The sequence below is a fragment of the Mirounga angustirostris genome, unplaced genomic scaffold (genome assembly GCF_029215605.1).
Source record: "Mirounga angustirostris isolate CCGP_5_RB_7025 unplaced genomic scaffold, mMirAng1.0.hap1 SCAF_13, whole genome shotgun sequence".
NCBI classification, from domain to species: domain Eukaryota; kingdom Metazoa; phylum Chordata; class Mammalia; order Carnivora; family Phocidae; genus Mirounga; species Mirounga angustirostris.
This window is the reverse complement of record NW_026991721.1, coordinates 39,300,295-39,325,316: the sequence shown is the minus strand read 5'-3', so window position 1 is coordinate 39,325,316 and position 25,022 is coordinate 39,300,295. Positions and strand designations below refer to the sequence as shown.

At 52.7% G+C, this 25,022-nt stretch overlaps 1 protein-coding gene across 1 annotated transcript in view; it reads right to left on the bottom strand.

Moving 5' to 3' along the window:
* USH1C (USH1 protein network component harmonin) overlaps positions 1-25,022 on the bottom strand; it is a 45,217-nt gene that overhangs the window by 19,308 nt on the left and 887 nt on the right. The window contains 14 exon segments of the mRNA XM_064576785.1: positions 1,513-1,562; positions 5,776-5,900; positions 6,260-6,325; positions 7,128-7,270; positions 7,589-7,645; positions 7,809-7,868; positions 8,800-8,884; positions 10,609-10,703; positions 11,018-11,075; positions 11,283-11,307; positions 11,443-11,551; positions 16,278-16,416; positions 16,546-16,689; positions 18,121-18,188. Coding sequence (XP_064432855.1) covers positions 1,513-1,562; positions 5,776-5,900; positions 6,260-6,325; positions 7,128-7,270; positions 7,589-7,645; positions 7,809-7,868; positions 8,800-8,884; positions 10,609-10,703; positions 11,018-11,075; positions 11,283-11,307; positions 11,443-11,551; positions 16,278-16,416; positions 16,546-16,689; positions 18,121-18,188 — 1,224 coding nt within the window.

Below are 25,022 nucleotides of genomic sequence, written 5' to 3'. Positions count from 1 at the left end.
GCCACGTGTATTACCTAGGGACTTGGTGTTCTAGCTTCTGGGACACAAGACGTGTCACAGGCTCTAGAGAAAGTGACAATGGATTTTCAGAGCCAGCGCGAGGGATGTGATTCTGTTATCCTTTTAGCTGTCACTTAGATTCATGGCGAATAGTCCTTTTGGTCTGGGCCAAGAGGAAAGGCAGATGGGGTGGATATGCTCTTGCTTCTACCTGGAAGCAATCTTTCTCTCTTTTGGAAATGAAGACAAAAATACTAGCTATTCGGTTATACTGAACTAATGAATAGAGGAAAACGGGTCTCCTTTACCCACAGCAATTTCCAAGTGGCATGGTTTCCTGTGGGAGGTGTGTGTGTGGAGGAGATGCTTGTTCTCTGACATTTGGCTGGTTATTAGTACCTGGAAAAGATTTTACCTATCCATCTCCTTTTAATTATTTTTTTCCAGTAAAATCTTGTGTGTGTGCATGGGTATGTGTGCATGCTGTCCTCTCTAGGTGAGTTCTAATAGAGACAGTGCATAGAGGAGAATTAGAGATCTAACCCAATGAGACATCCGAAGCCACAGAGTCAGGCTGTAGGATGAAAAAGACGTCTTCTGAGACTGGGTCCTTTCTGAGACCATGGCAGTCTGTGTTGGAGGAAGGGGGTAGCTGTTTCCGGAACATCAGCTATTCCCATTTTACAGGCAAGGAGAAGCTACATATCATCAAGGTCACCCAGCTGCTACTGCTGTGGTTTCCAGGGGAACCAACATCCCTTGAGAAAGACCCGGTCGAGTGATAACACCTAAATGAGTTCACCCAGATTTATGCTAATGCCTGATTTCCAAATGCCAAGTCCTTTCAAATATTCAATCTACAGATATTAACAGCGGCGTTTTCATAATCAAATGCCAAAGTGATTTGGAAAGAAAAAGCACGAGAGTCTTAGGGGCCTGGAGATGCAGTAATAAGATTTAGAGAGAAAATTCAAGGCCCCAGAGACCAGAAAAATGCATTATCTTGGCACATGTAGATAATGCCAGGAGAGGGTTGGGATTGGTGTGGCTCTTCATCTCATCTCGAGGCAGCAAAACCCTGCCTGGCAGCCAGGCTCTGTCTGGCTGGTCTTGTAACCAGTGCCGTGTATACCCAGCCTGATACGCCACTGTCTGCCCGTGGCTTCTGGTCTTGGCCTCTGGTTCTAGTTGACAGAGGAACAAAGTAGAAGCTTCCTGCCATGGCCCTGCCCCTGCCCTGTGCCTCCTGGGGCTGACGCTGATCCTGGCGGTGCCGGATGGTACCAGGGCGGGTCTCGCCCCCTGAATCCTTTCCCCCTGACAATGCTTCTGTGACAGAGCCCGGGCCTTTGACGTCAGCCTGACAGGGAGGCGCGGACAGGGTCAGCCCTCCAAGTGAACGGGTCAGGTCACACGGGTTAGAGTTCACAGGAAAAGAAACAAGGCTTGGAAAGGCCAAAACCCACAGCAAACTCAGTGGCACATGGCATAGCACTCAGCCTCGCATCCTACCTTGCGGATGGTCGGGAATTTGCCGTCGTAACGATAAAACCACCCAAAGGCTATAAGAACACAGAGAACAGGGAGATGAGCCGCAGTTCCGCTCACCCAGGGCGTCAACAGGTGGCAGCCCGGAGTCAGGACCTTAGGGAGCACGTCGGTCTGTGAGACGAACAACAGCACTGGTGGACTCGACAGGAGGACCGCACCCTCGGTCTGACTCTCCACTCACCTGGCCTCACCTGGGTTACAGAGCAGGCCCCAGGCTTGCCTGAGAAGGGCCCTGCCAACCTGCTTCTCCCCGGGACACTGGCTTCAGAAGTCAGTGCCAGAAAACCAGAGACAGCCCTTCTGGAAGGATGAGCTTTTCTGTTGCAGTTTGCGAATGCAGAGCCCTGCTCAGAGAGAACGGGGCCACTCCTGACTGACAGCTAGTCCCTCCAGCCAAGGAACAGCGCGAGACAAAAGCAAGCCTGGGGCTCTGCCTAGAACTGCTGTCACCCAGAACAACACTGCCTTGTCTCCTGGTGCAGCCCACGTGCTCCCCTGTCGATGTTGAGAGAGAAGGCAATGACTGGGATCGGCTCTGGAAAAGGTAGCTCAGGCTGCAGTGGGCAGAACCGCCCCCAGAAAAGCCAGATCACCAGGGCACCAGCCCCTTGCTTTCCCCAGGCCACAGCATGACATGGAAACACCTCAAACCTCAAGCTCCCTGGGCCAGCAGTGATCCCTTAAATAATCACCCACCCTGACCAGCCTGAGTTCTAGAACAGGATCTTGAAAGCCTTCTGCGGGATCAAGCACTACCCACTTACTTGCTGGATCTCGGGGATATCTAGGGAGTCCTGAGGGAGAGGCCAGAGCAGCGAAGGAAGAACCTGGGCTCGGGCAGTACTTAAATATTCGAAACATCGGTTCAGTTGTTTCAGTGTGCATCAGCGGACGTTTCAGCCCGGTCACCAGGCCCGTCCTCAGGTTTTGCGTGCAGTTCTTGGACTAAGCTGGGCTTGCAGGAGCTTTGCACCCTCCCGTGGTCCCCACCACGTGCTGGCCGCTTAGAGCTGGGTGCAGGGATAGCAGGAGGCGGCGGGCAGGGCAAGCAGAGCAGCAAGGCTAGGGAACAAAGCGGGGGCTGCAAACCTGCTCTCCCTGCTCCTCCGTGCCTCCATCTGGGTCGTCTGCTGGCTCAAGCTCAGGCTCCACTCCCTGATCAGCTACCCGGGAAAAGAGGAGGAAGCTGGTGAACGAAGCGGGGCTCAGGAGACCAAGAGGCCAGAGGTGCTTCCCAGGAGCCTAATGACCTACGGCCAGCTTCCTCTACGGGAACGGTGAGGTCAGGGACAGGAAAGGGGTTCAGATACCCAGGTCAGACTGCTTTGCTCTGGGATGGTGTGTGCAGTGTTCTCAACCTCGGTAGCTTTAGTTTTCCTATCTGTAAAATGGGGTAACAACAGGGGCCTCTGATCTGACAGTCAAGTGAGAAACCTTTTGCAGGGCATTCCGTTGACACTTGGGAAGTGAGGGACAGAGGATGGGAATATCTGAGTATTATACATGTTTGGTGCCAAGGGCTTACAATGGAAGAACAGGTTCTCCTGGCTGCTTCTTACCGCCTTGGGAACTCTGGGTTCCTGGGGGATGTCAGAGCTATGTGGGCAAGGTTGGGGATCCAGAGGAGGTGAGGAGATTCCAAAGAGTAAAGGGGAGACATGTGGTAAGGAACACATGAATTTTGACAGCACGTGGAGACTAGCAAATCATCCATTCCAGTGGCTTCCAACCTGGACTTTGGCCTCCCTAGGATTGTGGAAGGGAGTGTAGGAGTCTGCTGTGAGGTGCTTATTAATATTTCAAATATTAATTAGAAGAACTTGCCCATTCATCTATGAAAAGGCTGTAAGTTAAGTTCCTTTGCTTTTGGCTCAGTTTATGTTTACTCAACAGTGAAACATTGATGCTTTCTTGCAAGCAAGAATGACTACTTAATAAAACAATAGGAAAACAAATGACTAATTAATGGTGTGATAGGAAAAACCTCAACTTCTAAACCATGGGGTCTATTGGGGGTGAAGGCTAATTGATTGGGTCCTTGATGGAGAGAAAAACCTAGAAATATCTTATTTAAAACCTCTTCATCTCCCAAGGCTCCTTCCAGCTCTAGGATCCTTAATAACCCCCCTCCCTCACTGCTGGGGCTAAAGAAAGCTCTTCTGGGGGCCTCTTGACAATCTGTCCTGGCTCGACAGAATGTTGGGGTTCTGCTGGGTCGTCATTGGGGAGGCAGGCCGTGCCCCTGGGACAGGTGGTGGCGAGAGGAGCAGCAAGTCCCACCCACATCGTTAGGATGAGGGGCTTCCTTTTCCAGGCAAGAGATGCCCCACATTCTTTCTCGTCTGTTCAAAAATGTGTGGTCCACCCCTCACAGGCACAACCCCCCCGAGGCAGGTAAACCCTCTTGGCTACCTGGGCCCCCAAGCTGAAGAGTGGCCAGGGAGGAGGTGGTGGTGATCTGGTCCCTGCTGGCCCAGCAAAACAGGGACTGTTCCAGCCTCCCAGGGATGGGGAGAGAGGCAGGAACTGAGCTGGCTCGGAGGCCTTCCTGCATTTCCTGACTTACTTCCAAATGAGATGAAGTTGCCGGTGCATGCGGAGATGGATGGAGCTGCCCCGGCTCAGGCAGGCAGGCTTGGGACATCAATCCCATGCTTCATACATTCCCTTAGAAAACATTTATATCTTCAAGCAAAGGGAGAGTTCTTACTCCTTTTATTCAAGAAGATTGATTTGGTTTAAGAGCACTAAATAAAGAGCTAGCTAGAGAAAGGTTCTTATTTTTTATAGTTCCTGAGAGGGTGTGTTTGCGCTGAAGCCAAGACCCAATTTCTAGAAAGGTACTAAATTGACTGGGATTACTTTCCACAAGAAGCAATTAAAATCGATTTCTCTCCTTCTGAAGCTCCTGTTTCACTCATAAGAGCAAATTAGCTCCCTGTCTAAAACACAGAATATTCACCAGGAATTTAGCTCTGGGCACATCCTCAGCTAATACCAAATGTCGGGGGTGGGGGGGTGGAGGCTGATGAGAGCTTGCTTTGTCCTTCAGAGAAGACCCGGAGATGACACCCTGCCCCACTGCCAGGAAGGAATGCATTAGCAGATGTCTGTCCCGCACCCAGGGAGGGGTGAAATGGAACCATCCAGATGCCCTGCCCAACCTCTTCATTGACCCAAGTGGCCTGTGTTGTCAAGATGATGTCCCTCTAGGGCTCGGGGCCAGAGTTGTCCAGACCCCATCGCAAGATCCTGAATGGCTGCGATAGAGCAGAGATGGGGATTCTTGGTTCTTAGGTGTAGATTCACCCCATCTCTAGAGGTCCCCAGATCAGCTGAGCACTATCAGCTGCAGTAGAACTGGCCCTTTGTCACATAAAGTGAGGGTAAGGCTCAATCCGGAATCCTGGACTCGTGGTCGCTATGGCCCCCAAGCTACCTTGCTTGGCTTCCTACCACCAGCCCACTGGGACAGCACAGAGCTTGAGCCCCCACTTTGTCCTGGTGGTGTGAGCTGCCCCGCGAAGAGACATCCGGGCAGTTGGGTTGACAGGGCAGCAGGTGGTGGAGGCCCACCCTGAAACGGGAGGTAAGAACCCGGGACAGGTGAAGAAAGGAGGTGCTAAGGGCGGAGGGTGCTGAGGGGGATGGCCGCAGTGTGGGCCCAGGAGGGGTCTCAGTCCTCTCCCAGACTCCATCCTTGAAGGGCTGTGACCCTAGCACGCACACAGGGATGCAGGTGGCAGGGGTGCCTCGGGTAAGCTCTCCCCACAGTCACCCATCAGCCTTGGACCACCAGAGTCCTTGCCAACATGAGCGCTTCCCCTCTTTCTGGTGGTCATTGCACCCAGCTCTGACTCAGAACCAGGGAGGATGTGGACACCACACCCAGCAAACCGAGATGATGATCCCAGGAGCTGCTCGCTTTTGCCACAGCTCTCCATTCCCTGGTCAGAGCCCAAGGGCATGGGGAGAGGTCCACCTGCCCGAGTCTGTGTTGTGGGGGAGAGCCTGGTCCCGGGGACAAGGGGACAGACAGATCCCACCCACTCCAGGACCCTGGCACAAGGCTGCCCCTCCAGGAAGAAAATGCAGCCCAGGGAGCCACGGGCTCTTCACCTGGGGAGGCGGTGGTGAGTGGAGGAAGACCAGCATCTCTGTCTAGAGACTCCCCAAACCCTCTGACTCAGAAGGAAGCCCCCTCCCCCGGCGCACGATACGTACACTTAGGCTTGTGAAGGGGTACTGGGTGCACTTCGGCGGTGATGGTTTTAGGTGAGAGCAGCTGTTCCTTTGAGCCCCAGTCTTCTTCCCACTGCTTCTTAAACTTCTCCTCCTCTTCTATAATCCTGAAATAAGATCCTCATGCCTGTTATCGGGGTCAGGACTTATGCAGGCCCACCATCTGCCTATTGGGAAACCCTACGCAGCCTGGGGAGAGGCCACACAGCTCTAGCTGTGGTGAAGAAAACACAGACCCTGGTACTTGTATTCTACAGCGAGTGGGAATGCCAGCCTGGGGATGACAAGACCGTTTTCCAGTTACCGCAACACGATGGGCTTTCCTAGGTCTACAGAATGGCTACAAATAAAGGAGGATCCACCAGGGGACAAGAGGACCAGGCAAAGCAGGCCTGGAGGTGGCCTCTGGCCCACCACAATCCCCACACAGACAGGTGTGTGCAGACATGTGGACCCGGACACTCACTGTTCCATCTCCTTCCTGTATCTTTCATTCTCCTCTGCTGCCTTCTGGGCAATTTCCTTTTTCCTTCTGAAACACAAATTCAGATTGGCATGTTGGAGTCCATGCGAGAGAAGTTAACTCTTCTTGTAGCTAATTCCTGATTCGAAAAAGGTTTAAAATCTTTCTTCCAGGCTCCCTTCCAAGGATGCCTGGACCAGATTTGGATGCCGGGGAAGCAGGTCCAACAAAATCGTCTGGCACTGCTGAGCAGAGATTCTGTGCTGCCAGGGATGGGAGGCAGATCAACGCATGCCACACTCTGTATGTCCACCTCCAAACACTTAGATAAAGTGACTGAGGACAGGCAGGACCTGGCTGGAGAGAGGTCCTTCGGGAGGGGGGCCCCAGGCCCCATGTAGTCAGGGCTGCTGGTCAGGGCCAGGCCAATGCGCAGAGGTACCACCAGGGCTGGTTCTCCAGGCTAATTTTGTGATGGGGAAGAGGCAAAGATCCTATCCACCTTCCTTTCCCAAATTCTTTTTACATTCCTCGGATGTATCTGGCTTTGGACTTTGACAGTAGGGTTTTTTTTTTTCTGTGTGTGAATTGCTCACTACATTTATTTTCTTGGTCTATCATCTCAAGCAACCCCGGGAAGAGGGGGCCTTATTACCACGGACAGGTGTGAATCCCAGCTTGGCCATATGTGACTTGGTTCACAAGTGGCTTAACCTCTCTGCATCCGAGGCCTCCAGACCACCACTGAACCTATGTGATCTGAGGACAGGCCTCGGTGGTGGAGGCAGGAGGCAGGATGAAGCCGGCCCAGGACACCCCGGGGGGAGGGGGAGGGGCTCTGGGGAGGCCCGGCTGGCCACACGCCACTCACTGTCGCTCCATCTCCTGCTGCTCCTGGAGGATCTTGTCGGACTCCACTGCCAGCCGCTTCTGCATGAGAAGCTCCTGCCGCTGGAGCTCCTGCTGCCGTGCCTCCGCCAGCCGCTCCCGGTCTGTCAGGAACAGCTCCCGGCCCTCAGGGAGCAAAAAGAGGCCCCTTGCTCAGCCTCCCGGGGAACCTGGGCATCCACTACCACAGCCCTGGGGATGGAGATGCAGGCTGTCTTCTTATCACCACGGCCCCCGGCCCCCGTGTCAGGCACTGTGGCGCCTGTGGTCTCTGAGCAAGCTCCTCCTGGCTGGGCAGAGATCTCTCCCTCTGCTCCGTCAGAGCTTCAGGAATGGAGACCCTCTGGCCTTTTCCAGGAGTGTGCGGCAGACAGCGGGGGTCTGAATGGCTGGGGCTGGAGGTCAGGGGTTTGGGGGCCCCCTACCACATCATCCTGGACTTACGGCTCCAGCTACGACGGAGATGGTCAGGCTGCGGCTACTCTTCAGCACATGCACGGCCTGGGGGGGGGGGCAAGCGGGCAGTTGGCTGAAGCCTGACACACCGGAGCAGTTGAGGCCTCTAGAGAGCACGGATGGTCTCAGACCCCGTGGCAGGGGGAGGCGCAAGAGAAGTGAAGGGCAGACAGGATACCAGCCAGCAGCTGAAGACCCCGCATCTCACCTCCTTGTGGTCCAAGCTGGAGAAGTCGATGCCGTTGACTTCGACAATCTGGTCCCCAGTCTGGTGGAGAAATGGAGAGAGATCAGCGTGTTTACACTATCTGTAAACCCACTCATCCGCAGGAAGGGCTTCCCCTGATGGCCAGGGTCAGACGTTGAGTCTTCAAGTGGCTGCACCTCAACTCTTCCTGATGAACACAGCAGTTAGAAAGCTTAGGATCCTCTCAGGGTTCCTCTACCTCAAATCTCTTCTATCAACTGTCAACTATTATACCCTTAGAGGTTCATTCCTTTGGCTTAATTTATGACATTTGCTTTTAAAACCCAGTTTGTAGACACAGGAGCCTTTGGGTTTCTCATATAGCAGAGGCTGTGTTGAGCCATAATAATAATTTGTATACTACCTAACATTCGTCGATCCCTTACTGTGTGCCAGGCACAGTGTGAAGCATATGTATGAATTCATTTAATCCACACAATGACCCTAGAAGGAAGGCTATTGCCCTCATTTCATAGGAGAGGAAACCGAAGCACAGAAACAGGAGTAACTTGTCCAGAGTAGAGAGTAAGAGTTCTGGCTCTGGCACCAGACCACCTCGGTTTGAATCCCAGCCCTATCACACTAGGTACGTGATCTTGGAAAAATCACACACTTTTTGCAGGTCTCCATTTCTCCATCTGTAAAATGAGGATAATGATAGTACCTAATTCTCAGCGTCTTTATAAATTTTAAAGAGCTTAGAATAATGTCCTACCCAGTAAACACTCAGTGAATGTCAATTATTATTACTACATTCCCAAGCTCAGGACCAAAGGCTCTCAGGGCTGGAGAAGACTGTGGAAAGGTCAAAGGTGGAGCTTTCCCTTGGGGGTGGGTAGGAATCATCAGCCAGTGGCCGCTGAGAGAGGCCCTGTGCAGGAAGGCCCATGCCTCTGTCACTGTGTGATCGTCTGACCTGTCACCCCATTGGGGCCATCCCAAGGTCGCTCACCTCCAACCCCACCTCGGCAGACAGGGAGCCAGGCTTCACGTGGCTGATAAAGATGCCGGGCTTCTGGACGGGCCCACTGGAAATGCTGTGGAAGAGATGGGAAAAGCAGGTGAGGCTCTGCTCATCTCTGTAGCATTGTTCATTCTCAATGTCCCGTCCCCTCTACCTGCGTGTCCCGTGCTCTGGCCCCTCAGGATCCAGGTCACCCACGAGGCTCAGTTACCCGTGGTGCTCTGTTGGTTACCTGTCCAGCCTCATTTCCCTGTGGCAATAGCCACAAAAAAACTATTTGTCATTCCCCGATACCCAATCCCTCACCCGATATATGGCACATGCTGTTTCTTCTCTCTTCCTAGCACTTTCCTAGTCATTCCTTAAGACTCAAATGCTATCTCTTCTACAAGGTTCTCACCATACTCTTTATTCTATCCCAAGCCTCAGCTAGTTGCTCCCTCCTCAGTGCTCCCAAGATACCTCCACCAAGGAGGGCATTTGTATTGTCATTTTCCACTCCCACACCTGTGGCAGGCATCACTAATCGATCACAGCACTCTTTTCCACCAAACCTAGATATAGCCTGAGAGTTCTTTTCAAAGCACAGTCAACCCTTGAACAACCTGGGTTAGAACTGCATGGGTCCACTTATACATGGATTTCTTAAAATACAGTGCTGTAAATGTATCTTCTCTTCCTTATGATTTTCTTAACAACAGTTTCTTTTCCCTAGCTTACTTTACAGTAAGAATATAGTATACAATATGTAAAACACAAAATATGTGTGAAGCAACTGTCTATATGTTATCGGTAAGGCTTCCGGGCAACGGTAGGCTATTAGTAGTTAAATCTGGGGGGAGTCAAAAGTTATGCAGGGATTTTGGACGCTGCAAGGGGTCAGCACCCCTGACCCCTGCATTATTCAAGGGTCAACTGCAGTACTCCAGGCAGCCACCACTAATTGATTAGAAATAGCACAGGACGGGAGACCGACCTGCCATCTCTGAAACAAGCCGAACATAACTCCATCAGAGTCCTTGCCATCTGTTACAGTCTCTGCTGTAACTATTCAGTGGCTGGCTTCCACGTTCACTACATTCTAGAGTGTAATCTCTTAGGAAGGAGGGACTTTTTTTTTATCACTTATGCTTGGCAGAAAAGTGTTGAATACATGTAAATGAATGGAAATAATATGAAAAACTTACATAATAATAGCTAATGTTTGGCAGCTGCTTACTACCTACTAAGCACTAAGCTGGTCCTTTACTTCTGTCATTTCATCCCTCCTCACAACAACTGGTTTTGCGGGTGTTCTCATCCCCAATTTATATGGGGGGAAACTAGGCTCAGAGTGGCTAAGTGACTAGGCCGAGGTTCTAGAGCTCACAGGTGGCAGAGCAGGGGTTGGAACCTAGATCTACAACTGTAGCACCTGCGTGCTTATTAATAAGAACACCCCACGTGGCCCGACGCCTGTTTGCAATTCCCTGGCTGCCACTTCAGGAAGCCCACAAGGTTATAAATGACAAGGGAACTATAGCAGAGATGACCGGCTGGACAGGTTCCTTTTGCAGTGACTTGAGGGCCCACTGAAGGAACATGGCTCTGCCTTTGGGCCTCAGTTTCCTCATCTGTCCAATGGGCCTGTTGGAGCTGTCCCTCTGGCCATAGAGGGCTGTTGTGAAGCTCAGGGAAGAAATCAGACTCCGAGAAGTGTCATCTCCTCAGAAGCAGCAAGGAGAAAGGGGAGAGGTGTTAGGGGTCTACTGGGGTCTACTGGCCAGGAGCGAGCCTCAGGGCATGCCTGCCACCCACCTGCAGCCAAGGCCTCGGGATCCTACCAGGCTGATGAAGACCTTCTTCTCCTTGTTTTCCCGACTGCCAGGGAAGCCCAGGCTACTCTGCCCTCCCTGGAGGAAGGATGGGATACGGGTCACTCGGTGTCCACATGTATACAAGTGGCCTCTTGACTTCATAAAGCCCTTTAGAGCAAGCACTGCTGTCCCCACATAAGACTGCTCACCATTATGTCCCTTGGGGGTTTGTCTGCACCAGCTGGGCCTGGCTGAGGGCCCACCACCCTCAGGAACATTCTGGATGCCCTGGGGGCTTGTCAGAAGCCCCTGAACGCACATCTCTGGGGCAAGCCCTCCCTTTGGGACAGGCTGTCCCTCCTTGAAGACAACCCCATCCAGACTGCATCACAGGTGACCCTGGCCCTTACCCCGGATTCTGACACAAACTGGTCCACATACTGCCATTTGAGGGGTTCATCAGGAGAGCTGGGGGGAAGGGAAAGGAGAAGATCAGGGTCATTAGAGAGAGATGTCTGAGGAGCCAGGCTCCAAATCCCGATCTGCCCATCTGGAGCCTCCAGCTACCACTGGCCTGGGAGCAGGGCTGGCCTGGCTGAAGCCAGACCCCACAGCCGATCCCAGGACCCTGAGCCCACAGTGAAGAGCCTGTCTGCAGAGAAGGGTCCTGCTTACCTCTTCACAGGAATCAGGCCAATGTCTGTGGGAGAAAGGCATGGGGGTTAAGGACGGCTCCTCTGCCCTCCCTCCCTCCCCCAGGAGCTAGGGACCCCACTGCCTACCCCACCCTAGCCCACCCCTCCATCAATGCCCCGTGCCCTCTGGCCTCACTCACGTCTCACTTTGATGGACACAGTCTTCTTGGTGCGGATGAGATTGATGACCTCCTCGTGGGTGCAGGAGGAGATGGAATATCCATTGATCCGGACGATCTCATCCCCAACCTTGGCCACAGACAGAGGGAATGAGCACCAGGTTGAGGGGGCATCCGGCAGCTGGACAAGCTTGCCACCAGATGCTCTGGGCGTGCTCTCCAGGAAAAGGGACGATGACCATGCCTTGCCTCAGAAGAAACCTTGGGATGTTTCCTAGTACCTTGTTATAACCAACCCCCTCTCCATCAGCCTGAGGGGTCCCATGGTAGTGACACGTCCAAGCAGGCTTTCTGGCCCATTTTGCAGATGGGGGAATCCAACATGGGAGACGAGAGCCACAGAGAGTGGGTAGCAGAGCTGGGACTAGAACTTGGGACCCTGTCCCCTCACTCCAGTGTCCCCTTTACCCCACTGTGTCACCACCAGGTTCTGGAACCCATGCAAAGGGCAACCCTTCACCTAGATTCAAGCAGCTCTCCCGTGGCCTTTGTCCCACCCCGCCCCAAGAAGCAGGCTCTCCTGTCCTTGTTAATCACTGAAACACCACATCTGAGTCAGGGTGAGGAACTTCCACGATTCCTGACTCAAGTTCACATCACTGGCACACACATGATTTCTTTCTTTCCACTCTATGGACGCTCAGGGGACATTTTAACTCTGCCACAGCCCTGACCTCTGAATTCCAACGCTGGGAGTAAGCAAAGAACAGTGAATAAACACAGGGCTTTGGCATCAGATGACCTGGATTCAAACCCCTGCTTCTATTCTTTTTTTTTTTTAAGATTTTATTTATTTGAGAGAGAGAGTGAGAGAGAGCATGAGAGCGGGGTGAGGGGTAGAAGGAGGAGCAGACTCCCCGCCGAGCAGGGAGCCCGATGCGGGACCCGATCCCAGGACCCTGGGATCATGACCTGAGCCGAAGGCAGATGCTCAACCGACTGAGCCACCCAGATGCCCCACCCCTGCTTCTACTCTTATTAGCTGAACGACCTTGGGCAGTTCTCTCTTTTTAAAATTTTTATTACTCAAAAAAATCTTCATTTTTTATTTAGCTTTCCGACTCTATGCTTGTGTCTCTAGCACTTTCACAACGATTTTCTGCTCTTCGATAAGGAAAGCCTGCTTGATCCTGTCACAGACACATTTTGCACACATGGAAGCACCATCAGCTCTGCTGATGTGTTTTTTTTAACCTTAGACAACCTCCTATGAACTGTAGGTGTCGGGGCGTCTGGCTGGCGCAGTCAGTTAAGCATCCGACCCTTGCTTTCGGCTTGGGTAGTGATCTCAGGGCCCTGAGATCCAGCCCCGCATCGGGTTCTGCGCTCAGCACGGAATCTGCTTGTCCCTCTCCCTCTGCTCCTACCCCCTTGCTCTCTCAATCTCTCTCTCTCTCTCTCCTGCTCTCGCCCTCTTGAGTAAATGAATAACCTTAAAAAAAAAAAAAAAGAACTGTAGGCATCACAGCACAAACGCCTCGAAGGTGGCCTGGGCACACGCCACATGTGGAGTTTGGAGCCTTCCCAACCTTCTTGGTCTGAAGGTGAATGATTCTATTAGCAGGGGTTCGAGACGGCCTCATTTTGTTCGAGATTGTACTGTAGAAAAGCCTACGACGATATGCCAAACGCTGGAGCATTTGGAATGCCTACGGATGCTGTCCCCAGAAGAGGAAAAAGGACCTTGGGCAAGTCTCTTGAACTTTCTGAACCCCAGTTCCTCTCATCTGTAAACTGGGGAAATGCTCCAGTTGCTGTGAGAATTAAGCAAGCATGTCCGTGTAAAGCCTGCCAGCACCTGGCATACGATCAGTAATCAGTACATAGTCACTATTGTTATCATTCGTCGAGCCTAGCCCTAAATACTCCTACCCTCTTCGCAGGACTTTAGGCCTCACTGGATTGGGAGAGACAGGGGCTCACGGGCCTGCAGGGTCAGCCTGGTCACAGATCTGTGGTGAGCTGGAGGCTGCTGTGGGCCCTTCCAAGAGCCTTGGCTCTGGGGATCAGTCCTGAAGCTCCTCACTTCATAGCTGTGGGGCTAGAAGGATCCTCAGACATCAGATGAAACTGGGGCCCAGGGAGGTGATGTTTTGTGTAATGTCACATGGCCATTAGCTGCAAAACAGGTACTGGATCTTGGATGCCCCTCTTCTCCAGCTTGAGGCCAGCCCAAGCCAGCTGGCAGCTTCACTCACACCACATGTACTGTCCTTTGGGGACTTGTTGGTACATGTGGGGGACACAACTTGACTCCGTGGGGTCCGGGAGCTGGGCAGGCACACAGCCTGTGAGGGGTTCAGCTAGGCCAACTCCCACCGTCTCCAACATCCCTACAGAGCAACATTCTCAAAGCTGCCACCTGAATGCTTCCCTTCCACACCTCAGCACAGACCCCAATCTTCTCAGGGACCTGATGAGAGTGGCAAGGGGCTCAAAAAGGTGCCAGAGGGAGGGGCTCACTAAAGAACTCTCTGGTTTCTGGGGACACCTCATGTGAGGAGAGCAGCTGGGCTAGCTCCTTGCATCCACTTTTTTTTTTTTTTTTTTAAGATTTTATTTATTTGAGAGAGAGAAAGAGCACAGAGGGAGAGAGGGAGAAGCAGACTCCCCACTGAGCAGGAAGCCCAATATGGGGCTCGATCCCAGGACCCTGGGATCATGACCTGAGCCGAAGGCAGACACTTAACCAACCGAGCCACCCAGGCACTCCTTGCACCCATTTTTTATAGCAACTTTGTTTCTGTTAATCAAAATGAGGAAACTGAGGCTCAGAGAACGCAAGTGAATTGCTCAAGGTCACCTGGTTAGTACAGCATTGCTGGGATTTGAAGTCAGGTCTCCCCTACTGACATTGTCTCTTGGGCATCTGGAAGCAGAGAGGAGGGGCACCTGGCCAAGCCTGGCTACAGTTCCCCGCATCCTGTCCTCTCTGGATTCTTGCCACCTGTCACAGGGGACCTCAAGTCCCATAGGAAAGGCAGAGATTACTCTGCCCATTTTATGGGTGGGACAACCCAGGCACACAGAATCCTCTAGCCCTGGATGACAGAGCATGCTGTGCAGAGCAGAGAGTCTAGCTTCTGACAGGACACACCCAAAAAAAAACCTAACACATATCCAGTAGGTGAACCAAACAGGTCAAATCAGCAGGGCCTTCAGTCCAGCCAGGCTGTGTCTGAACATGTCTCTCCCCTGCCTTCCAGAATCTTCTCCTGTCTTCAGATCTCAGGCATGAGAGCTTCCCAGAAACATGAACCCCAGACAGGCGAATGGAGGCGGACGTTTTGCCCAAGCTCCTCTGAGTGAGGCTCCCTGTCTTGTTCCTAAAGGGAACCTGTTTGGGACCCCAGTCAGAATGATTCCCACACAGCCCCTGGCTCAGGCTACACTATCAGCTTTCCTCTCGTTCTCGCTCCAGCGTGGGGCCCTGCAAAAGGCCCTTTGTGCGAAGGCCACAATGAAATGACGATCTGAGGGACAGGGGCACAAAGGACAGATGAGCCTGTCAGCCCAAGAAAGAGAAGACAATTTATAAGCCTGAGAAATAGGTGGGAAGGCAAAACTCTAAGTTTCATGAAAATGCCCCGATGTCCCCAATCATGGAGGCATTGTTGAGAAATGCTTGTCCTAGGAGAGTTTGCCTTGGAAAAAAAAAAAGAGGGCCTCGGTCCAAGAGAGGAGCTCATTATGTTTTTTCTCTGGCTGTGTTTCTGGGCTGGAAAATGTGCCCCACAGGAGAGGAGTAATGAAGTGGCTGAAATTTCAGCCACCACTGGCGAGCGGTGAGACGGATTTAGAACAAAGCAATGTCTGTCAGCTCCCACTAACCACCTCCCGCTCCATGGGGTCTGAACCATAAATCGAGCCCCCTGAAGCCCCTGTCTTGGCAGCCTGATAACAAATATGCTGGCAGCTTTGGGGGGGTGGGGCTGGGAGAGCCTCTTCAATCTGGACATACAAAAACACAGCTCTGGGCTCCAGGAGGAGCGAGATCTGGAGGTTGGCCCATCTTGGCTCGGACACGGAGGTGTGGGACCCCAAGGGAGAGGCGGCACCTGGGGTGCTGAAGAGACATCCCTGGGCTTGGCAGTCAAGAGACCTGGGTTCAGATCCTGACTCTGCCACTTACTGCCTGTGACTCTAGTCAAGTCTCTGAGCCACTATTAACTCTGTAAGATGGGGATGATATGAGAACCAGTTGTGAGCACGTTGCCTGGCACACTGTAGGTGTTTATTAAATCTCCCTCTCTGCTTATTTAACAAACACACAGCACTATGTGTTGAGCACTTGCATAAGTACTTTATAATACGCATTCACTTATTCCTTATGACAACCTGATGAGATAGGGAGTGTTACCATTATCCCCATTTTACAGATGAGAAAACTGAGGCATGGGGTTAAGTAAGTTCATCATAGTCCCATAGCTCATGAATAGAAAAGCCAGGACAGTCTGGCTCTGGGGCTCCGTGCTCTTAAACACCACACTACACTGGGATTTCCTTTTCCCCCCCAGTAAAAGGCCACACGTCCAAAGCTTCAGGTGCCAGGACACAAATATGCTCCTCCTTCAGGAAGGGCAGGGGGGTGAAACACAGTAGGCAGGTTCCCAGCGTGACTGAAGAAAACAGGCAGTTGCCTGCAGCCTGATTTCTATGGGCCTGAAGCAAATCTGTCAGGATGTGTCAGCCTCTTCCTCCCCCAAAGTCTCAGAAAGGTGAGGTGAACACGTTCTGCAGGGAGGCAGGAAGCCTGAGGCCCTGACCCCCCATTCCGCTGGACTCTGCTCGCTCACCTGGAGCCCGACACTGTCTGCCTGACCGCCTTTGATGAGGTGGGAGATGAAGAGCCCGCAGCCGAACTCGAGGCCCCCACGAACGCTGAGGCCGAGGCCTTCGGGGTGCAGACGGTCCAGACGCACCTCCTTCAGCTTCCTGCCACAGGAGAGGTCAGTGATGGCCCAGTGCTGGCCTGACTGCCACCACGACCCATCCAGTAGTGAGTGACCCTGTCCATCCCAGGTGACCTCTCCCACCCCTGCCTCCTGCCGGCGCCCTCTGTACCTGGAGCGCCGGGGCGTCAGCTGGTCGTACTCCACCTGGTGCTTCAGCGGGATCAGGGGCCTGATGGCGTCAAACAGTGGCAGGCGGCTAGGCTCATTGATGACCAGCTTCAGGTCTCCCACAAGCACGGTCACATCCATGGTTCTGCAGAGACACGGGGAACACCTGGAGCCTCACCCATGGCCATGGCTTCTGACACCCAAGGGTTCCCAGAGGAAGCGGTCCCAGGCTGGGTCCCCACCCACTGGGTCCAGGCCCTGGAAATGGAGAGAACGCTCCTGAAAAGCCCAGAGCCCCTAACTCTGGGCCAAGTGCCTCATAAGAGCCTCATTCTTTCCATTAAATGTTACAGGGAAACTGGTGAGGTAGGGATTGTTAACCCATTCTACAGATGAGCTCAAGCCAGGATTCAAACTCAGCTCTGCCTAATTCTGAAGCCCAGGATCTTTCCAGTCAGGAAACTTCGTGGGAGATGCTGGTGACCCCTCTTGTACCCTGGTCCCCCACTTCTGCTCCGCAGCTAAGCTCTGTCAAGTCTGCCCTCATAGTATCTCTCACATGACTCCTCATCCCGTTCAGACCCTCAGCATCTCTGGCCTGCACTTCTCCAGCTGTCACCGACCTGCTCACGCTCATCTAATATTTTCTAAATGTAAGTCACTCCCCTTCTCAAAACCCTTCAGTGGCTCTCCACTGCTCAGAGGCCACCATCCATGCTCCTCAGCAGGCTCAGGGCCTCCATGACTCTCTACGGAGCTGCTCCAGGCTCGTAGCTGTTCATGGTCTCTGTGTGCCCCGAGTTCTACTCCCCCACATTACTTGTCACTTCCCATTTGCACCCTGTGCTTTCATGTCTCTGCACCTGTGCTCATATTGATCCTTCAGCCTGGAATGTCCTTCTCTGATATTTCCATCAACATCCTTCTTATCCTTCAAAACCTAGCTCACGCCTTCTTGGTCCTCCCTCCCCCGATTGGAAGCAAAACTCCTTTCTTCACACCTGGCTTTTACCTCACCTTAGCAGTTATCTTACTGCAACTTCTATTAGAGCTCTTTGTGGTTGTAGAGTCTGTATACTCCCCCCACTAGGCCACGAGTTACTTGAAGGAAGAAAGTAGATCTTATTCATTTCCAGATTCCAGCAAGCAGTAGGAGCTTAGAAATGCATGCTGAATGAATAAAGAAGCAGGTGAATGACAAGTGACAGATCGGACGTGCGGCTGGGGGCAGCTGGTATTTCTTGTTCTATCTCAGCAATCATATTCTGTTGAGCCTATCTGGCTACTTGACAGCCTCCCTCACTGGTTTACGAGCAACCTGGGGGCAGCGACCAGGCTGATGTGTTCACTCGTGTACCCTCAGCTCCTAGCACAGAGCATGTACTGAGTAGTTGAGTAAATATTTGCTAAGGCAAGTGAACGGCGTGTCCATTTGATTCCCACTGAGCATCTGCCCCCCTCCCAGAGTGCCCCAGGATGGGAAGGGGAGGTTCCCGTCTCAGAACAACCCATCCCAGGGCTCCCTATAGACAGGGGTACCCGGGTGGTCCATAGGAGCTGGACCCCGCACACTTACTGGTGATACATCCGCAACACGTCATACAGATAGTCCTTCTCTGCATCATTTTCAATCAGAAAATCCACCTAGAAAACCCAAGGGCAGAATTCTAGTCCTAGGCCCAGCACGCCCGCAGCAGACCCCAGGGAGGGGGAGGCCACCTCCGCTCCCCAGCATCTCTACAGGGCTGGGGCTGCAAGAGGAGGGCCAGGCTGGTCCTCTGACCCCATGAGCCACGTGCAGATCACCCCAATGTGGCCACAAGAGTCTCTCTGCACATCCGGATTTGGCCAGGCTGAACCTCATCCCCAGGGGGACGCGCATTCATATGCACACACGTGCCTCTCCCATGACAGTGATGCACCCCCACGGCAGCAGTGTCGCTGCTCACCCCCGTGGCCATGTCACCGGGGTCTAGAGTGGCCGTGCCAGGGTCAGCGCCCCGGTCTGCAAGAAGCCCACTGTCTTACCTGATGGTGGCTGTAGTGCCGGATAACTGCTTTCAGAAAGGATTTGGGCCACTGGCTCAGATAGCACATCCCACCCGCCAGAAGCCCCCCACCGTCCTTCTGGGTCACCGATGCTAGGGGCAACTCCGCCCTGTCCTGGCCTGGCCAAGGCTGGGTTGGCCCCGACTTCTGTCCACTAGTCAGCCTCCTGGCCACTCCTTCACCTCTCCAGGCCCCTTCAGTCCCCCGCTTCGCCCCCAGGGGGAGAGTCAAGTTACATCATTTCAGGTTTGCTGACGTCAATGGCTGGGACTCCAAGGTCAGGGTCAGGAGCTGTTTCATTAGCACCTCAATCCCAGGGGAGCTGGTGGGTAGAAGCCCCCAATTCCCCCCCACCAGGGACAGTGCAGTGTGAATCTCTACACTCGGTATCCTTGGCTCTCTTTAGCCCAAGACTGAATAAGAGGGCAAGAAGAGCTTCAGGCTGGGAGGCGGGTGGGGAGGCTCTGAGCTGTGCTTGGTCAGGAAAGACATTACAAGACAGGGCTCGGACTCCCCTTAAATGAAGGCAGCGTTCAGGTGCGAGGAGGCAGGGCAGTCTTGCATGAGTCTGTGACCCACTCTTTTGTGACCAGTTGGAACTGAGCTAAGAGGGACAGATCCAGGAGGCTGTGGCAGACATGTGCTGAGGAGTGTTGGGAAGGTGGTGACCCAGGGCTGAGTCAAGAGGATAGAAGAAAGGCTCTAGACTAGAGCAGATGGAGTGCGTTCATCATTCAGGAGACACCACTGGGCACTTCGTGCCTCTGCGTGGCACGGTGCTGTCGAAGACCTACTGTGTGCCAGGGGCTTTACACTGAGCGCCAGGTGTCAGGAGAATGGCACAAAGCACCCTAGAGCAGGGGCTCCCTGAAGCCGGTCCTTGGACTGCTCCTTGTTCGCTCATTCAGGCCATACTCTCGCTTACTGACTGCCAACCGTGTCTGAGGAACTTGACGTGAATTATCTTTAACCTTCCAACAAACCTCTGACGTGCATGGATAGTACCATCCCCACCTGACAGATGAGGAAAGAGGGGCCCGAAGAAGCAGCAGAGCGGAGACTCCAACTCATGCCCGCGGACTCCAAAACCTCTGCCTTTTTCCTAACCACCACATAGTATCCACTTACCAGATAGAACTTTTTGTATGCGTTTGTCTAATACACATTTATCGAGCACCTACTGTGTGCAAGACGCTGTGTCTTCTTTTTCTAATTAGATTTAAGAAGCTTTTCCTTTTCAGGGCACCTGGTGGCTTAGTCGGTTTAAGCATCTGCCTTTGGCTCAGGTCATGATCCCGGGGTCCTGGGATGGAGCCCCCAGTCCAACCTGCCCCCTGCCCCCACTCGTGCTCTCTCTCTCTCAAATAAATAAATAAAATCTTAAAAAAAAATTTTTTTTTTCTTTTTCTTGGATCTCTCTTGATATGGGTACAGAAACCCTAAAGGAGCCTACCACCTATAAAGACTTCATCATCTCAATCCCTCCTTCCCGGCCCCCCTTGTGTCTGATCCCCTCCATCCCGTAGCAGCATCCTCTGGCTGAGTGGGCTCTCTGCTATCAGTCTATATGGTGGGGGGAGAGGGGGTTCAGGCCCCTTGTCTGGGGCACTTGAGGCAAATTCTGGGTTTAGCCTTGGGCCCTATCCAGCCTCGTTTCCCAGCATTCCTCCATTTGGACTGGCCCTTCAGGACAGCCGCACGCACGGGGGGAAGCAAACAACATTCAGCTCATGCAAATACAACTCCACGTGTGCACCCAGCCAGCCAGCGAGAAAGCAAGCAAGAACAAATTAAATAATGCATGTTGTTCCACCCGAGGAACATCTGCCCTCCTCAAGCTGTTGTGGGGATTAAATAAGTGAATAGATACAAAGTACTTCGGACAGTGCCCAGGGCTCCAAGATTTCCAGGGCTAGGAAATGTGTGCTGCATTTCTTCCTCTGTGCCCCCAGACCCACTCTGCAGCCTTCTCCGTGCTGCCCTGCCTCCCAGGAGGCTTTGCCTGGGCTCCCTGCCCTCTGACACCCGGCCGGGGGTGAGAGGGCCTGAGGAGAAAGGAAATGGGCTCGGACTCCCCAGCTCGCTCTCTGCTGGATCATCTTACACGCAGGTCTGAGCTTCTCTGGGCAGCCATGGCTGCCCCCCCCCCCCAACTTCCTTTGCCCCGTCGGGAGCACCTGGCCTCCTCTGCACCCCCCAGGCCCCGTTACCACACCTTGCTGGCTCCTGTGTCCCTGCCCTTCCTAAAACTCTCTTCAGTTTCCCGTTTGGCTGAGCCGCATGCTGCCTCGACCCTGGCTGGTGTGAAACACTGGCTCTTGCTGGTGGCGCCGGCAGCATTTTCTCTCTGTGAGCTCTGCCTCCACCTTCAAGACACCTCAAACATCAGCTCTCCTTGGTCAAGCCTTCCCTCGCGCTCCCCCACAATGCCTGTCCTGTCGTTCTCTGTGCAGATGACACCACTTTGTTCCCACCTCTGCCACGGCACTTGCCAAGCTGTGTTGTACGTTCTCTCTTTACCCTCCCGTCTGCCCCCTCATCTGTGTGTGGCCCAGACCCAGGCCTGGGAGGAGTGCGCCGGGCGAGGCCAACAAGCCCCTTCCCCACCTGGGTCTGCACTTCTCTCTGCTTCATTTTCCTCATCTGTAAAACGGGGATAAAAGTACCTGTTTCATAAGCTTTCATCCTTCTCTGAGCGATTAAGCATTGTTTTTTTAATTATTCCTTGACTTAATAATCATTAAATGCTTGGCACAATGCCTGGCAAATAGTAAGTTCTCAGTGTTTTTTAATTTTATTTAACTAAATGAGTGAGTGAGAATAAATGAATACAGATTCTATATTCTTAGCAGCTGGCTGACCCTGGGCCCTCATAAATGTTGGTGGGATGAATGGATCCAGCCACACTTCCTCCCGGGCCTTCACAGCATGCATCCTGGGTAGTACTGGGTATATTTGACTCTTGTTTTATTATTCTTCATCTTTTCAAGACACCTGTGTCCTGTTAGCTAGTTGGTGGCATTTGACCCAGTGCTTAGCACAGCTGATCATGCCCTCCTTCCCCTGCTTCTCCTACCTCACTGCTGTTCCTTCTCCTCGTTCTCTCCTCTAAAGGTTGGGGTGCTCTGGCTCTGTCCTGGGCCTTCTCTTCATCTGCACCATGTCCCTAAGTGACCTCATCAGTCTGGGGGGTTGACTACCATTTATTCCTCGAGAACTCTCTGAGGCTCCAACATAGATCTCTCCCCACCATCTTCAGACTCCCACAGCTACCGGCTTCTTAGTCACCTCTCTGCTTAATGGTTGAACAGGCATCTCAAACATAAAACATTCAAAATGGAGCTCTTGGTTTCCGCCATCTCCCCTCTTGTCCCCACCAACCTGCTCCTCCCAAAATGTAGACTCCCTCTTGATGCCTCTCTCTCCACACCCACAGCTGACCATGAGCAGAGCCTGTCAGATCTACCTTTTCTTGAGTTCTGGGTCTGACTACTCCTCATGCTAGTCTAAGCCCCCATCTCTGGCCTGGGCTGCCGCAGGAGCCTCCTGTCTGGGGTCCACCTTCTGCTCCTGGTCCCCTCAGTCTGCTCTCTACCAGCACTCGGAACAGTCCCTTTTAAATGTAGGCTTCCCGGGGCGCCTGGGTGCCTCAGTCGTTGAGCGTCTGCCTTCAGCTCAGGTCATGATCCCGGGGTCCTGGGATCAAGCCCTGCATCAGGCTCCCTGCTCGGCGGGAAGCCTGCTTCTCCCTTTCCCACTCCCCCTGCTTGTGTTCCCTCTCTCGCTGTGTCTCTGTCAAATAAATAAAATCTTTAAAAATAAATAAATAAATGCTGGCTTCCCATCACTCTAAGAACCCAAAGTCCTGACCAAGGCCTTCGAGGCCCCCACCCCACTCTCATCCATCCCCCATTACTCTTCAATCCATAATTCCTCTCAGAAACACCATCGTATCTGCTGTTCCTAAGGCAGGGCCTTATTGTTCCCTCTTCTTGGAATGTTCTTCCATATATATTCCCATGGCTCTTTCCCTCACTTCTTTCTGGATGTCTGTTCAAATATCACCTCTTCAGAGAGACCTTCCTGACTACCATCTGGTTGCTCTCTCTCCTCTCACCCCAGTTTATTTTTTCATAGCATTTGTCACTACTTTGTGTTCTATGATACTTGAGCTGGTTTACTAGTTAACTGTCTGTCTTCCCCACTAAGGAGCCAGGGACTTTATTACTCAATGGTTACAGTATTGTTGGGCATATATTAGGAGCTCAGTCAACGTTTATTACATGCATGCATGCATGATTAGCAAAACACTGGAAGGCAGGGGCTCTTTCTGACCTCCTTATTTATCCCCTCTTCCCACCTCAGGGGCCTGGCCTTGGCCAGGGTACACTACAGATATCCATAAATGCATGATTGTTGACCAGGCAATAAAAACTTTTTTGAGCAAATGAGTAACCAAGTTCCTGCAACGTGCAGGTGCAGTGAGCAGAGGGGGAGCCTTCTTTAGAAAATCTGGATCTTCAGGGAAGAGGCTTAGTCTCTGATGCTCGCCTCCCTGCTCCTTGGTATCCTGGCCCAAGGCTGTTCCTGGGAAGAACTTGCAAGTGCTGCTGATGTCCTTGAGAAACTGCATCAGTCCAGAGGAACAGACTCTACTCACCAGCCTGGAGCCTACTGGCTCCTCCAACAGGATGCTGTGCAGGTATGTGCAGGGGGCTGTGGACCAAATGGTTACTACAGACCCAGAGTAGCCAGTCCTTGAATTCCTATTTAGTCCTAACGGTCCAGTGAGGTAAGCACTCTGAAGCTCATCTCACAGCTGAGGACACGAGAGCTCAGAGAGATTAAATGACTTGCCCAAGGTCTCACTGGCAGTGAGTGGCAGGGCTGAGATTTGTCCCCAGTTCTGCCTAACCCCAGATAATAGACAACAACAATGGGATTTGTTGAGGACTCTCTAAATGCCAGGGTCTATTTAAACTCCCTACGCGCATGTAGATCTCATCCAACACGCACAAGAACCTTACTAGCTAAATACTATTGTTATCCTCATTTAACAAATCAAAGAACTGAGGTATGGAGAGGTGAATAACTTGCTCAAGGCCACATAGCATGTTCCATGACAGTATGCCACCTGTCATGCTACCTCCAACAACTAAAGATTTAGGTTACAAACCATTCCCCATGGGTAAATGTGCTCTGCAACGCTAAGCAAGGGACAGCTAGAAAGCAATCAACAGGAGCTGTAAATTTCACCCAGTATGGCTGTGTGCTCCCATCTGTATCCTCTGCTGCTTTGTCCTCTCTTCCCAGTTCCTAGATGATCTCCAACCTGGGAGGGCAAGGCTCCTGCTGTCTCAGAAGCAGCAGGGCACAAAGTCCAGCCCGGGGCCTTGCCCAGCCTGGTGTCTGCCCCGCCTGCACACACAGGGGCATTAATAGGTAATGACTCTTGTGATGAGGAAGAGCAGGGCAGTGGAAACACAGAGGCTTGAGGCCGGTTGGAGCCTGCAGGGCCTGGAGAAAAGAAACAGAGGCTAATTCCAGGGCGCAGACACCAGGGACCCCAGAGGTAATTCTCGAAAAAGAGGCAAAGACTAGTACCCATAGAGGAAAGGCAAAAGAGGACCTGAGGTTACTTTCTGCCCAGGGGCAGGAAACTGAAATTCAAGCCTGAGTCTTGGGGGAGGGGACAGGAGGTTGTGTTCCTTCAAAGTGGGTTGTCTGAAATCTACACTCACCAAATGTCCTCAGCAGCTGAAATTTCTCTCCTCACCTCCCTGTGCAACAGGATGCCCTGGTGGATACTGTCTCGTGCTCCCCTTGCTATTCGCCAGCGCCCAAACTCCCGCTGAACTTCCAGCTCTCTCTCACTCTTAGAATACCCAAGGCCTCTTTTTTAGGAAACTTCAGTCAGTATGAGCTTCCCCCTTTGTACCCCACCAAACCTTGACCCCAACACTCAGCACCCAGCCATGGGTAATTATTAGTGTGAGGTCTGCCGCCCACATGCCCAGCCAGCAATTTGAGGACACAGATGAGTTCCAGCACAGAATGAGTACTCAAAATACATTTATTAGATGAATTACTGCCCCCTGGCCCTTAGCTCCTGTGCCTCCCACATTGGCTGGCTATTCTGGTTCCCCTGGGCCTCTCTGTGGGGAGAGAGGGGTTAAGCACCCTGACCCTGCCTACCTGAGCTCTACCCCCTCAGGCCTCAGAAGAAGTTTGGCTCGGTCTAAAGACACTGCCCCTCTGGGCAATGTGAGGGTGTCGAGGACCCAGTCACCTGCCCCTCAGGCGCGGCCTGTGGGTAGCTCTAGAGACCCCTGGCCTCACCCTTGGGCTCTGAAGCATCCTGAGTCCTGGCGGGGAGGTCCACTGGGTTACCTCCAATGGTCCTCTCTGGCCTCAGGGCCTCAGCAGCTC